The following is a 15,598-nucleotide window of genomic DNA, read 5'->3' as shown; positions in this document are numbered from 1 at the left end:
GAACAGAAGAGCCGGGGGGGGGGGGGGAGCCAGCAGCGGGTAAGTTGTGGGAGGAGGCAGAAGACGCCCCCTGCCCTGTCCTCATGTCTCTGTTGACTCCCTGCCCTGGCCCACTCTGCCTAAGAGACTGTTATAGTAGTGAGGGATGAGAACGCTGGGCGTGAGGAGTTGCAGCAGACACTGGGAGAAATGACAAGGTTACATTATGGATGAATGATGGAGGTGTAGGGAGGTGATGTGCCACTCACTCCCTGTGTCCTGCGTTAGCCACCTGAAATCTGGGCGGTAGATAGTAGCATTTACTGTTTGGAAAAGGCTAGATGAGAAAGAGGGATAGGGAGGAAATCAGGAGCCCATTTCTACATAGACGAAATTGGAGATCTCCAAGGGGAACTGTAAAGTAGTTACATGGGAATTGGTGACTCAGAAAAAGTTCTGTAGTCCATACAAAATACACAGACATATTCCCAAGTTGGTGTTTGTCCAAGTACAAATGTGTGTGCTTTATAAATGAATGGACTTATGGGTGGATGGATTATCTAACATCACTGTTAACTCTGCATTAAAGACTTAGTTTGAAAAGGATAATAGATAAGATTGGTCATGGATAACCCTTTCACTTTTGAAAAACATTCTCTAGTTATTAAATGAAGAAGTACTAAGTCATAGCAGCCTGCTGGAGGCGATTGAAGCCAAAGGGGCGGGCATGACGGAGCATTATGTCACCCAGCTGGAACTTCAGGAGCTGCAGGAACGATACCAGGCGATCAAAGAGAGGGCCAAGGTAGGGCTAGCACACTTCCAGTGGGCTCATCCAAGAAGTATTTGGACCTGTGCTTATTTAAACACTTGTTTATTTTTTTTAAAGTGACATCCTAGTGGAAACAGAGCAAAGCCTAATAAATTGTAATATATTCAAGGTATCACTAGGAAAACCGAACAAAATCTTCAAATACAAATTAATAAAGTAAAATGCTTCTCAGTTAAAAATTCCTAGAAATGTAACAGTTTCACAGGAATATGAAATAGCTTTATAATGATGACACATAAAAGCTTTACTATGTCTGCTAATGATAGCTTTATATATAGATAATCACAATAATATGTGTAATTCTTTATCTAGGCTTCATCAAGAGCATAAAAAGAATTTTATTTTCAGTGTTGGGATTTGAATTCAGGGCATTGATCCATATTTCAAGCCCTTTCTTATTTAGATTATTTTTTAGATTAGGTCTTACATTTTTGCTCAGGGAAGCCTTGGACCACTGCTCTCCTGTCTGGGACTACAATTACATACCATTGTTCCTAGCTGGTTGATTGAAATGAGACTGCACCATATTTTTGCCAAGAATGGCCTTGACCATGGTCTTTCTAGTCCCAAGTAGGTAGAAAAGAAAAATACTTTTTGAAGAGCACATTCTACTATATTTTCCAGATTTCAGAAAGTTAATCCACAGTAAGCTCAAATTCTTATTTAATGCACAATACAGGAATTTCATTTTTTGTCATCAAAGATGAATATTTATGAAATATAAAGTTTATTCACTTCTTGGAATGCCTTGTCAACATTTTATTAAAAAATTGGAGTTCTTGTAATTCATTCAACAAGTGATCTTCCAGAACACTTTCAGTCCTGAAATATTTTTTTCAAGCTTTGCTATATAAATCTTAAAATTTTGAACTTATAGAAATTCATTTATAGGCTGATGATTTAATTATTGTGCTTTTCTAAAATTCCCAACAGAGATGCCTATAACACATTGATACTACATACATGAATATATTTCTGTCTTAATTGTGGTACCAGTACTGGGGCCTTGAAATCAAGACCTTGGGCTGTCATTCAGCTGTTTGCTCTTGGCTAGTGCTCTACCACTTGAGCCATGCCTGTAGACCAGCATTTATGAAGATGATGATGATGATGATGATGTTAATTGAGATAGTATCCCACAGGCTTTTCTGTATAGACAATCTCTTAACCTAAATCCTCCTGAGTAGTGAGGTTTACAGGTGTAAGCTACCACCGAGTCTCTCTCTTAATCATCTTACACGCTAATTCCAGGAAGCAGTAACCAAGGATGAAAAACTTGTCCGCTTGCACCAAGAGTACCAGAGAGACTTAAAGGCATTCGAAGTCTGGCTAGGGCAAGAACAGGAGAAGCTCCAGCGATATTCCATTCTTGAAGGAGATGCCTGCACCCAGGAGACAACACTGCGAGATCTTCAGGTAAAGTCTTCTGTATTCAGAACCAGGGGGTTCTTCACGGGGAACATGGGAATTATTATTTAAACCAATGGGCGGTTACTACAGATACCTGATACATATTCATATGCACTGAGGGCAGACCTGGTAAGACTTGATCTAAGGGATTTTTGTGTTCTTGGAAGTAAAAAGACAAGTTGAGATCCTGGGGTAGGCGTGTGTGTATGTGTGTGTGTGTGTGTGTGTGTGTGTGTGTATCTGTATCTGCCTATGCCAATACTGAGTCTTGAACTCAGAGCCTCATACTCTCGCTTAGCTTTTTCTGTTTAAAGCTGGCATTCTACCACTTGAGCCATTCTCACTTCTTTTTATTTCTGATAAATTGGAGATATGTATCTCACAGACATTCCTGCCAGGCTGACTTCAAACCATGGCCCTCATATCTCAGATTTCTGAGTAGCTAGGATTACAGGCATGAACCACTAGCACTTGTCTTTTGGTAGGCAGCATAAACGATCAGAGCTGGTTCTCTTGGGAAATTCGTTCAGCTACTGGGGTGCTGATGGCTCATGCCTGTAATCCTAGCTACTCAGGAGGCTGAGATCTGAGGATTACATTTTGAAGCCAGCCCAGACAGAAAAGTCAGTGAGACTTTTATCTCCAGTTAAGTACCAAATAAGCCAGAAGTAGAGCACCTAGTAACCTTACATTGACTGACGCACCTGCCTATTCCCTGAAAGACAGGCTTTGATGTGAATACAACAGCAGGACACAACTGCTCAGCGTATCTTAGGCTCGTGGTTTTAACCCTAACTCCTGTTTCCCCTGCTGAGGACACAGTTCCAGAAGCAGAGTTCTAGAAAATGGAAGAACTAGAGAAAGGGTTGGTACTCAAACAGCAGGTTGCAATTATGGGCAAATGGCAGACCCAGTGGGTAAGTTGGCTTAACCAATTGCCTTGTTCAGTCATTTAGCACTTACCAATAAAGGTAAAAGCTGTAGGCAGCAGATGAGAAGAATACATGTTTGTCCTGGCATGTACCACATGATTTTGTAGGCCTTCTATGTCCCCTGGGCCACAGGTGCCCCATCCCCGCAAGATGGTAGATGGATATTTCTATGGTTAGAAACAGAACTATAAAATACTGTTTGCCAACATCCTTAATTATATGATTTTTTCCTTTCTACTAAAAAAAGTATACTTTTTGAACAAGCCTTGGTCGTACTGAATATTACAGGGTAAATCCTTGGAGGTAAAGCTTGGGCAGATTAAATGCGTTTATACCTGGGTATCACTTTGATGTGATAGCCCATCCTCTCAGATTTGTGTTCTTTGCATCCTCCGAGTCCAACTTGATTTGTCCACAATGTTCCTATTAGTCCCACCCTGGCCAAGGATCTGTCCTTTGCAAAAGAGGATCCAGTGTTTCTTTCTCTATGGCCCTGAGATCGTTTGATGTCAAAGCAACAAGCCTTGGGCACCTCCTGAAGATTACGAGCTGTAGTAAGCCTCAGTTACGTCTTGCCATTCTGCAGAATAAAATCATACTGACTTAATGGGAAGTGCAGGCTATCCCAGTTGGCTCCAGTCACACCTGCTGCTGGCAGGGTGAACTGTGGGTGAGGTATGACAGCCACGCCTTTTCCCCCCGCAGGAGCTGCAAGTGCGCTGTGCAGAGGGACAGGCCCTGCTCAACTCAGTGCTGCATACCAGAGAGGATGTGATTCCATGGGGCATCCCGCAGGCAGAAGACCGGGCCCTGGAGTCGCTCCGGCAGGACTGGCAGGCTTACCAGCACAAACTGTCCGAGACCCGGATGCAGTTCAACAATGTGGTGAATAAACTGAGACTCATGGAGCAGAAGTTCCAGCAGGTGGATGAATGGCTCACGAAAATGGAGGAGAAAGTTAGTGTGAGGACCGAACGGCAGTCTAATCGGGCGACCAAAGAGATACAGCTACATCAGATGAAGGTACTTCCCATCAAATTCCTGACCCTCTTCAAACCAGTACTTAGCTTACATACTTTGCTTGTTACAATATTTGATTTTTGCTGGATGCTGATGGCTCATGCCTGTAATCCTAGCTACTCAGGAGGCTGAGATCTGAGGATTACAGTTTGAAGCCAGCCCAGACAGAAAAGTCAATAAAGACTCTTATCTCCAGTTAAGTACCAAATAAGCCAGAAGTAGAGTTGTAAACTCAAGTGGTAGATCACTAGCCTTGAGTGCAAAAGCTCAGGGACAACACTCAGGCTCTGAGTTTGATCAAGCTCCAGGATTGGCAGAAAAAATTAATTTTCCAAAGCTTAGATTTGGGAAGATTGCTTTCTACTTGTCCGGAAAGTTAAAATAAGTAAAATGTTTCATAGAATAGTCTTTAATAGTTTAATATTTTGCCTTTTTTCTTATCCTCTATTGCCTGCTACTTGGTAAAGATACATAAATGATGGCAATACATTATTTAAATTATGTTTCTAATATGTAAGTTTTTTAATATGATACATTAAAATAATACTTCATAATTATTATACGATTTTTATTTTTATGCATTTCTCCATTCACATATCCAAAATAATTCACAGGTATTTTTTCCCATTTTTCACCAATTAAAAACTTGATCTAAGTGCAAGAGCACATGTAAAACATATATATCAATAAAGAAGTTTTAAAACTGAATATAAATATATCCAGAAAAGTCTCTAGATTCCTAAGCACAGTTTTCTTACCATTTTGGTGTAAGGTAATTTTATGATGCCTTTTCAAAATCATATTTCAGATTCATAATATTCTAAACGTATATGCTGAAGCAGTGTTGTATTAGGAAGATGCATACAACACCTGTCTTACTCAAGAATGAGTAGGGTTGAGCCTTTGCCTGTCATCCTTCCCTCATTTCAGAAATGGCACGAAGAAGTGTCTGCACACAGAGACGAGGTGGAGGAAGTGGGAACTAGAACCCAGGAGATACTAGATGAGAGCCACGTCAACAGCAGGATGGGCTGCCAGGCCACCCAGCTCACCTCCAGATACCAGGCCCTGCTTCTCCACGTGCTGGTGAGAGGACCACCGCTGCTCGTGGAGTCCAGCCAGCCTCAAAGGCTGACGGGAACGCGTTCATTTACCTCCAGTGTCAATGCCCAGTGGTCCTCCAACACCCTGACCCAGGCTTTTCCTCATGGTTCAATTTTCTCTTTGTTTTTGTAGGAGCAAATCAAATTCTTGGGAGAGGAGATCCAGAGTTTGGAGGAATCCGAATTAGCCCTCGGTTCCTATTCTGACTGGTACAGCTCTACTCAAAAGAATTTTAAGAATGTGGCTACTGAAATGGATAGAGTAGATAAAGAGATGATAGGGAAGAAACTCCAGACCATGGAGGTAAGCATGCAGCCATTCCTGCGGGCTGGCACCTGTCCTTCCCTGGATCTTCTATTCCTCATGTAGGTCCGGGAAGCCCTTGTGTTCATCCTGATACCACGTGGCCAGTGATCCTCAGCTACTCATTCCCCTCCAAATATTGTTAGAAGCTCTTCCAGGTCAGAGCTGGTCTCTACCTATGTGTGACACGGTATCATCTGAATGGCCTACGCACAGAAGCCCAGGTGTCTTAACAAGAGAATGTTTGACACTTACATACTAAGAGAAAAAAAATCCATATCAGATCTATGACCTGTGTCTTAATGAAGAGATGTAACTCATGATCTGGAGGTGGTGGTGCATACCTGTAATCTTGAACATTTGGGAAGTGAAGGTAGAGGGATCTCATTGTGAGATTATCCTTGGCAAAAGCGTAAGACGCTATCGTAGAAAGCAAGTGAGAGCACAAGGGCTGGTGGTCAGGGGCAGGGTGCTTGCCTAACAAGGCTCATAATCCAGATTTCTAGAGAGACTGCTAAGAAGTCTCTAATTTAGAATCTATGTACTAACCATCTGCAGAAGGAAAAAGAAAAAGAATACCTCTAGGGCTGGGAAAGTGGCTCAGTAGTAGAATGCTTGCCTCACATGCATGAGGCCCTGAGTTCGATTCCTCAGCACCACATAAACAGAAAAAGCCAGAAGTGGGGCTGTGGCTCAAGGGATAGAGTGCTAGCCTTTAGCAAAAGAAGCTCAGGGATAGTGCGCAGATACTGAGTTCAAGCCCCAGGACTGGCAAATAAAAAAGTGCTTCTGATTCCTGACCAGGTCAGGCCTAGAAATAGACTTTACAATACAGATACCTCAAGAATGGGCCTGCCGAGCCTTTCTTAAAAAGGAATAAAATAGAATTATATTGGCTTCTGTTTTGCTGTCTTTCTCAGGTTTTGTTAAAAGACATGGAGAAAGGCCAAAGTTTGCTGAAATCAGCCCGAGAGAAAGGAGAGAGGGCCATGAAATTCTTGGAGGAGGACGAGGCTGAGATGCTAAGAAGGGAACTGCACAGTCACATGGAGCAGCTGAAGGAACTGACCAGCACCGTGCGGAAAGAGCACATGACCCTGGAGAAGGGTCTTCACTTAGCCAAGGAATTCTCGGATAAGTGTAAAGCACTGGCTCGGTGGATCTCGGAGCACCAGGACATCCTTCGTAGCCCTGAAGAACCCAAGATGGAATTATATGAGAAGAAAGCTCAGTTATCGAAATACAAGGTATCCCTTGCTACCCAAGGTAGCCCCGTGGGGACGCCGTGGGAGGGAGGTGACTTGGGCAGGCCATTCTTGGTTGGCTTGAGAGGTGACCTGGGCAGACCTTCACTCATTCTGGTGTTGACAGCCATCTCTGGCAAGCCTGTTATCTGATAATTTGTCCTACATAGGTTGCTTTGACTAGTTAGATACATACACTGCCTTGGAATTATTTCCCCAGACAGGAAAAATATGCCCTAATTGTTATCCATACAGACCTTTTCTGACCTTTTCTTTAGATTCTAGATCATCTTCATGGCATCAGGATCTTGTACCATAAAGAGGTTTCCAACCATCTTTTGCTACCTAGAATGATAAATTAAAAATGAGATGCTATGATTGAAAGGCAATAAGTTTGAATTGACCAACAATAGTTGAACAGCTTAGAAATAAATATGAAAGAATAAATACTAATACTAATACTGGTGTACTCAGTATCGAGATTTCATCTGCTAAAATTTTTGAAGCAATATCAAAGCGTATTTATAAACATTTGTGTTTTAAATGGACCAAAAATGATATAGTGATAATCATGACTGTGCTGGCTTATCTCCATTTTTTTTTCTGCGAGAATCTTGTGCAAACACCTCCAACCAATGTCTATTTCTAGGCTTGGCCTCCTTCCTTGCCAAACTTGGCAGCTTGTCTTTGAAGATGGCACATAAGAATCACAGCCCCTTCTCCCCAACCCTCATCCAAATTCCCCATCTACTTAAGGAGCACTTTTATCTTATCACAGCAAAATGCCAGCTGGAATTTATCTCCCTAAGGCCATGCCTCATTCAAGCTGGAACAGACTGTAAGATTTCAGAATCCAAAGAGAGTGCCCACTCCATTTTATGCTGAGATTTCTTGATCTCTGCCAAAAGGATTGAAGTGGAAGGCAGAATGATCAACTGGGTCATAGTTAGCCAATGAAATTCTGTTCCCTATTTTCTTCTCCACCTAGTAAGAGCTATGTGACTATTCTCCTTTGGCAGCTCATTTTACAACTGTATTAGCCATCCTATGCCATTTTCTCTTTAGTGCTTTGTAGTTACTAGCTCCAAAACTATGTGCTAGATCTTTCTCAGTGGTCAGTCATATCATGCCTGCCGCAGTCATCTGTATATTTATCTTGTGAACTCAGTGTTTTGTTCTGTGTTTTTTTGCTTGTTTGTTTTGTCATTCAAGTCACTGCAACAAATAGTGTTATCCCATGAACCATCAGTGAACTCAGTGCGAGAGAAGGGGGAAGCTCTTTTGGAATTGGTGCACAATGTCACTTTAAAGGACAAAGTGGACAAACTTCAGAGTGACTACCAGGACCTGTGCAGCATAGTGAAGGTAAGAAGAGACCCAAGGTTAGACACGAGGCAAGACCAGACTCCTTTCTCTCTGTCAGTTGTAAGGACTGATTGGAGTCTGTATTTTTCCTGTTAGCAGCTGGGCATGTAAATGGCACAAAGGATGTGCCTTCATTCCTATTGCTTTTCTATTTGTTTCATTTGCACTTGGTGCTATGTATTGAATCTGCAGCCTTGTACATGGCCCATACAAACTCTGCCACTGACTGTACTTCCGACCAGTCCCGTTTGTTTTCGGATGTAAATAATCCTATCTTCCCCATGAATTGCCCTGCGTTTTCTGAAATGCAAAGTTTTGAGTGGGTTATTACTTGGTGGACCTCACCTCTAATGGAAACCTGATTTTACAAGGAACGTGTCCTCAGTCTGGAGGCGAAAGTCAAAGACCATGAAGACTACAACAGTGAGCTCCAAGAGGTTGAAAAGTGGCTGCTGCAGGTGTCTGGCAGGCTGGCGGCACCTGACCTTCTGGAAACAAGCAGCCTGGAGACAATTACCCAGCAGCTAGCTCACCACAAGGTAAGATCGGTGAGCAGTATTGACCAGGCTGCCTGTGTGAGTGTGTGTGTGTGTGTGTGTGTGTGTGTGTGTGTGTGTGCATGTCTACAAGTGCAGCAACTCTGGTTATGATGACAGGGTCTGGTTATATAACCCTGGATAGCCTTGATCTCATAATCTTCCTGCCTTTGCTCCTGAGTATGGGATTATAAGCACAGAGAACCACACCCAACCCTGCATTCCCCTGTCATGAATCTCTTAACCCCACTAAATTCTCCTATAGGAATACCCCTGAACACCTTTAGGTCCTTTTTAAGTGTTTTGTCAGTACGTTACCAAGATAAATTGAAAACTCTTCCAAAAAAAAAAAAAAAAAGATGAATTAGACTGTGAAGTTGTTCATCTTAATCTATTTGACAACTAGTTGGCTCCAAACTGAAGTGGATTTGTGAGAAGTTTGAATCCATTTTATTTTCAGGCAATCATGGAAGAAGTCGCTGGCTTTGAAGAGCGTTTGAGCAGCCTTAAGGAGAAAGGTGACACTCTGATTGGACAGTGTGCTGACCACCTGCAGGCAAAGCTGAGCCAGAATGTGCAGGCTCACCTGCAGGGCACAGGGGACAGCTACTCGGCCATCTGCAGCACTGCCCAGAGGGTGAGCATTCTAGAATCTTCCAGAACGCGATGAGAAAAAGCTATCCCATCTGAACGAGGTTTTCAGAAAGAGTCTCTCTGTAGCCAGAGAGGAAATAAGGTGGATTTCACAATGAACATGGACACAGAGGAGCAGGCCATCTATTTGGCATGACTAAATTTCAGATATTTGGTTTTATCCATCCCCTTTGCTCAGTAAACAGATGCTGAGAAATTGTTTTTTAAAATTGTTTTACTTGTTTTTAGTTATTGCACACCATCAAAATGTTTTTTCTAATTTTCCATTTATTCTGTAGCAATTAAAATAAGTGAATTTTTAATCTTCACAATCATCTTTTAAAATGGTGTGCAGCCTAGCTTCTACTCTAATATGTTTATGCATTCATATAGAAATTGAGAAGAGTCAATATCAGTAAGAGGAATATTTCCATTGAAACAGAATCCTTAAGGTGATAGAAACAAATCTAAGATCACAAGAATTGTCCTTTTAGTCAAAACTTAGCATGTGAATTGCTTTATATTATTCAAGAACCTTTAAATGATGTCTTAGAAAGTTTTGATAAGTTTTTGAAGAACATTCATGTACTATTTTGTGTGCATGTGCCAGTACTGGGACTTCAACTCAGGTCCTGGATGCTGTCCCGTAGCTTTTTGGTTATTTTAAAACAAGTCCTATGTGATGTAAAATTATCTGACACCCCATATTTGAACATTTTACCTTCCAAAGGTTATTTTAAAAGAGGGAAAATTGCAAATTATATATACAGAGGAAAAAAGAGAGAAGAGCAAATAGCATAGCTGTGTGTAGAGCTCCTTGGTGAGCTCACTCACTCATCCGCTCACGCAACAGCAACAGACTGATTGTCAGCTACTTCACTTCACCGCATGCTTTTTTCCCTACGCATTTGAGCTGTAGGGACACAACTTAAAGTGTTTTAGGAAAGACATTGCTAAGTGTTGGAAAGATCAATGTAATTTCTAAACACTTCAAAAGCAGATGAAACAATTCTCAAAAAATGATCGAGAACAAAAAACTTTCTATTCTTTTCTGATAGAAGAATAAAATGGATAGACTCAGTGTTAGATGAAAATGATGAGCTTGACAGATGTCAGAGCAAAGCAGGGTTCAATTATCAGTTCTGTTGTCTCTAGGATGAAAAAATACCACATTAACCTCATTTCCTACTTTTGTTGGGGGTGGAAGGTGTAGAGCGACGGGAGTAGGGTTTGAGCTGAGGGCCTCAAGCTTACAAAACAGGCCATATGGGCCATATACCTCCAGCCCTTTGTCTTTTATATTTTTCTTACATTTACCCTAGGCTGGCATAGACTATGATCAGCCTGACCTCTATCTCCCAAGTATGTAGGATGACCAGCATGAGCCTCCATACTTGCCTCTCTTATTTTCTTAATAGAATTTTTTTGCTCAGGAAACATCACAGGTCTGTTTCACATTGATCTCAAGGAGATATGTAATTGTTTCCTGATATGCATTTATGAATACATTGGAAATTGGTTGCACAGTTGAGGATTCATGGATTGAGAAGATATATCAAACAAGTGTATGCATTTCTCTGGGTAATCGTTCTGGAATAGAGCATGCAAGATGAAATAAAGCATCAGCCTCTCACCCTTGTCTGTCGTCAGTTAGTTACCTTATCACTGTATCAGAAGGATCAGAATCAGAGGACTCTTGCTTGTTTCCTTAAGAGGATGTTTTATATTTACTTTTAGTTCCTAGCTTAAACAAAAGTGCAGTATTTATAGCATCTGAGGGGAAAGCTTTAAAAACCTCTGACAGCAGGGTGCTGGTGGATCATGCCTGTAATCCTAACTACTTAGGAATCTAAGATCTGACTAAGATCTGATCTAAGTTCAAAGCCAGCCTGGGCTGCTCCACTGAAAGTGGAGCTCAAGTGGTAGAGCACTAGCCTTGAATGAAAATGCTAAGGCACAGAGCCCAGACCCTGAGTTCAAGCCCCTGGACCAGTATAAAACCCAACCAAAATCTCTTGACATGTTTATTAATTTTTTAATCAATGATTTCATGCATTTCAACACTTTTCTTAATCACTGGTCCATTGGGATATGTGAATGGATCAAGAAATTACAGATTGGGATTTGTCCATTACGATTTTGGAACACCTGGGCCTTCCTCAGAGAGGGGAGGGGCTGAGGGGATCCCAGGGGAGACTCCCTTTCTAAGTTCCAGTGTGCTGGGGTAGAGGGCCGCTCTCACGGGCTCAGCGTGGCTGCTCTGTCTCAGGTGTACCGGAGTTTGGAACATGAACTTCAGAAGCATGTCAACCGGCAGGATACCCTGCAGCAGTGCCAGGCCTGGCTTTCTGCAGTCCAGCCGGACTTAAAATCCAGCCCCCAGCCTCCTCTGAGCAGGACAGAAGCCATGAAGCAGGTAGGGAACTCCTGAAATTTGCTCTTCTTTTTGAAATATAATTGTATTGTTATTGTTATTCGGATGCTGTACAGAGGGGTTAGCACTTCCTAAGTCAGGCAATAAGTATGTTTCTTTTGTTTGTTTTGTACAATGTGACCCCAGCCTTTGCTTTCCCCCAGTTTTCCCTTCCCATCCCTGCCCACAAGTTCATTTTCCACTAAAGAACATGACTGTGTTTCTTTTTTTTTTTTTTTTTTTGGGTCCGGTCGTGGGGCCAGAACTCGGCCTGGGCGCTGTCCCTCAGCTCTTCAACTCAAGGCTAGCGCTCTACCACTTGAGCCACAGCGCCACTTCCGGCTTTTTTCTTTTTTCTTATGTGGTGCTGAGGAATCGAACCCAGGGCGCCTCAGGCATGCAAGGCAAGCGCTCTACCACTGAGCTACCTTCCCAGCCCATGACTGTGTTTCTTTTACCCTCTCTTTCTGTGCCACTTTTCCCCCTAAAAAGAAAAAAAAAAAAACAAATACAAAAGCAAACACCACCACCACCACCCCCCATAAAAACGTTTGTTATTCTTACGAGTAATTCATTCAGTCAAAACATATGAAGTGTCTTTGATACGGCGTCCTGGGCCGGCTTCTGGGAGCATAAAACTATAAATAAGCCTGAGGCTGGCTCTAGTTCAGCCCTTGTTCTAGCCAGGAAGATGGACAGTATACTGACAGGTGGGCATGGAGGCACAGAAAGCATGTGAGCTGGGTCTGTAACCACGGATCACCTCAGAAGCCTGTTCACTGGGCGGCCATTGGCTGTGTACTTAATTTCTTTGAACTTCAGCTTCCTTACTAATTCAAGTGAGGATGATCAATCTAGTTATTGCTTGGTAGAGAATATGCTATGTAACACATTCTTGAAACATACTTTTTTGCTTAAGTAATTTAGATGATTTATATCAGGAAATTATAAAGGGGGCTAGGAAGGTGGCTCAGTGGTAGAGTGCTTGCCTCACATGCATGAGGCCCTGGGTTCAATTCCTCAGCACCATATACACAGAAAAAGCCGGAAGTGGTGCTGTGTCTCAAGTGGTGGAGCACTAGCCTTGAGCTGAAGAGCTGAGGGACATCACCCAGGCCCAGAGTTCAAGCCCAGGACCGACAAAAAAAATAAACTAATAAAATAAAGGTTGTATCAGGACAAATCAAATAAAAGGTGTCTTTCCTTGAGTTAATAAGAAATAGCAAAAACAGCCAGGCTCTGGCTGAAATCTGAGGATCACAGTTCAAAGATAGCTGGGCAGGAAAGTCCATGAGACTCTTATCTCTGATAAAGCCTACCCCTCCCCACTCCCACCAAAAAATAAATAAATCCAGAAGTAAAGCTGTGGCTCAAGTGGTAAAGCTCTAGCCTTGAGCATAAAAGCTGAGGGACAGGATACAGGCCCCGAGTTCAAGTCCCAGAACTGGTACCAAAACAAAAACTAAAAATAAAAAACTAAACTCCAGGGATTGGGAAGGTGGCTCAGTGGTAGAGCGCTTGCCTCGCATGCATGAGGCCCTGAGTTCCATTAATCAGCACCACATAAGCAGAAAAAAGCCCGCAGTGGCGCTGTGGCTCAAGTGGTAGGGCGCTAGCCTTGAGCTGAAGAGCTGAGGGACAGCGCCCAGGCCCAGAGTTCAGGCCTCACAACTGACAAAACAAACAAACAAACAAAAAGCCAAAACAAACTAAACTCCATGTACATATTCTACCTTCTGAAACATTTACAATTTTTAGCATCTATTAATTGTATAAAGTAAGAGATTTCATTTTGACATTTCCACACATGCTTTTAATGTATTTAGGTCAGATTCATCCTCTGCTTCCCTCTCTTACGTCTCTTCTCGCCATATAACCTTCTGTATCCTTTTACTTTCATACCCTTTGTTCTCTACGTTGTACATACAAGAAGACACCAGACACTTGTAATCCCTGACTGATCTCCACCTCCATCCATGTTCCTGCAAAGGAGAGCACTCTTCTTGGCTGACTAGAACTCCATTGTGGGTGAAAAGAAGCCCCCATTGTGTAAACATCCACATGTTCTTTAGATTCTGAGTTTTCTCGAGTCATTCCTCGTCTTGTGGCTCTTTGTTACCAGCAGATTTTTCTCCTTTGTGATAAAAAATAATACATAAAGAACAAATGGTGGGGGAGGGAGGGGGAATCTAACGGCTTTTTGCCAGAACAGGACAAGATTTACCACACTTTCCTCAGAGTTAATTTGTAACTGCAGGTGAATTCTGATCCTTCTTGGATTCCAGAGTGTGTGGTTCTGTGGTTAAGTTTCTGCCTTTCTGTAGCTTCTGTCAGTGGACTGCCACCCGCGTGAAAGTAGCCACCCAAAGGAATGAGAGGTGATGGAGATAGATCTCAGACTCACTGAAGGAGAAAGCGTTGCTTTTACTTCCTTTCTGCCGTTCTTTGTTTTGTTCTACTTTGTTGGCATTCCCCCTTGACATCTATGCTCATGTTAAACGGATGGGGCACTTGGTGTCTGGCTCATGCTGCTATATGACTACTGATGACTTCTAAGGCAGACAGACAGGTCTGATTGACATCTTGATCTCAGACCCAAGATGCATGCTGTTTGCCCAGCACCTCCCCTGTGCTAAATGCGTCGCAAATATACAATAACTGTCCACTCCCTGGCCCCAAGAATTTACTTCCATTCAGAGTGGCATATTTCTTAATGGGAAATATATCATATTTGCCTTTAAAGTTTTTTTTTTTAAAAGCAAAAAAATCTGTTGCAAGTAGTCTATTTTCTGAGTGTGGTATGTATAACTTGGGATTTGAACTTGGGGACTCGTGTTCTTCTCAACTTTCTGTTCATGACTGACATTCTACTACTTGAGCCACGCCTCTACTTCCAACTTTTTGCTGGTTCATTTAAAATAAGAGTGTGTTGTCAGCCTGGGCTGGATTATAATCAAGATCCTCAGGGCTCAGCCTCCTGAGTTGTGAGGATTGTAGGAATGAGCCACCAAAGGCCCGGCTGTTTTCAACCCGTCAACGAGGTATTACTAGTGGTCCGAATCCTGACAACTTCGACGATGTGTTTGTGTGCTTTATTCTGATCCTTGTGTTATATTCAGGTGAAACACTGCCGAGCTCTGCAAGAACAGGCAAGAACCTACCTGGATCTTCTGTGCTCGCTGTGTGACTTGTCCAACCCCTCAGTGAAAGACGCCGCGAAGGACATTCAGCAGACAGAGCAGATGGTAAGGGAAAAAAGAGAGCAAAAGATAGAAAAAAGAAACAAACCAAAGTTAGAAATTCCACTGACTTGTCTGTTTTGTAGTGTTCTCTTCCTGAAATGATAGAAGTAAGGTTGAAAGAAAATAGCTCTTGCTTTCTTCCTGTTACATTCCAATGGCCATTATAATAAGTTCAAATTCACCCAGGTTGTCATAGAAACCGAATCATTGAGTCCCTTTCTAGTTCTATCATTCTCTCCCTCTTCCTCTTCTCTTTATAATTTCATTCTCTTTTTCTTTTCTTACATCTTCTGTTTTTGTTCTTTTCTCCTGTTCCATTGTTTTCTTAATTAATATTTAAAAATAAAGGCACCTCGACTCTGGCTTTATTTAGTATATCGAGGACTGTAAAGAGCATGTCATTTGTTAAGACTCATCTAATTTCCTGGCTACGGCTCTTCATGTTGAGAGGGATTCTGCAGTGTATGTGGTTGCTTTGGAAAGTGCTATGATGACTTATCAAAACCTGACCTCAAATAAAAAAACCTGACCTCAAATCTAGTGTGGTGGTACACTTCTGTAATCCTGGCACTTGGGAGGCTGAGA

At 42.3% G+C, this 15,598-nt stretch overlaps 1 protein-coding gene across 1 annotated transcript in view; it reads left to right on the top strand.

Annotated features, from left to right (window-relative positions):
- Syne1 (spectrin repeat containing nuclear envelope protein 1) overlaps window positions 1-15,598 on the top strand; it is a 385,765-nt gene that overhangs the window by 201,750 nt on the left and 168,417 nt on the right. Inside the window, exons 63-73 of the mRNA XM_042700560.1 lie at window positions 641-784; window positions 2,063-2,227; window positions 3,859-4,176; window positions 5,104-5,259; window positions 5,410-5,580; window positions 6,501-6,827; window positions 8,037-8,189; window positions 8,561-8,728; window positions 9,186-9,362; window positions 11,628-11,774; window positions 14,891-15,016. Of these exons, the coding sequence (XP_042556494.1) occupies window positions 641-784; window positions 2,063-2,227; window positions 3,859-4,176; window positions 5,104-5,259; window positions 5,410-5,580; window positions 6,501-6,827; window positions 8,037-8,189; window positions 8,561-8,728; window positions 9,186-9,362; window positions 11,628-11,774; window positions 14,891-15,016 (2,052 nt within the window). The remainder of the gene's footprint in view (window positions 1-640; window positions 785-2,062; window positions 2,228-3,858; window positions 4,177-5,103; window positions 5,260-5,409; window positions 5,581-6,500; window positions 6,828-8,036; window positions 8,190-8,560; window positions 8,729-9,185; window positions 9,363-11,627; window positions 11,775-14,890; window positions 15,017-15,598) is intronic.

The sequence above is a fragment of the Dipodomys spectabilis genome, unplaced genomic scaffold (assembly GCF_019054845.1).
Source record: "Dipodomys spectabilis isolate Male_0828 unplaced genomic scaffold, ASM1905484v1 ptg000001l, whole genome shotgun sequence".
Taxonomy (NCBI): Eukaryota; Metazoa; Chordata; class Mammalia; order Rodentia; family Heteromyidae; genus Dipodomys; species Dipodomys spectabilis.
This window is presented reverse-complemented; position numbering and strand designations above follow the sequence as displayed.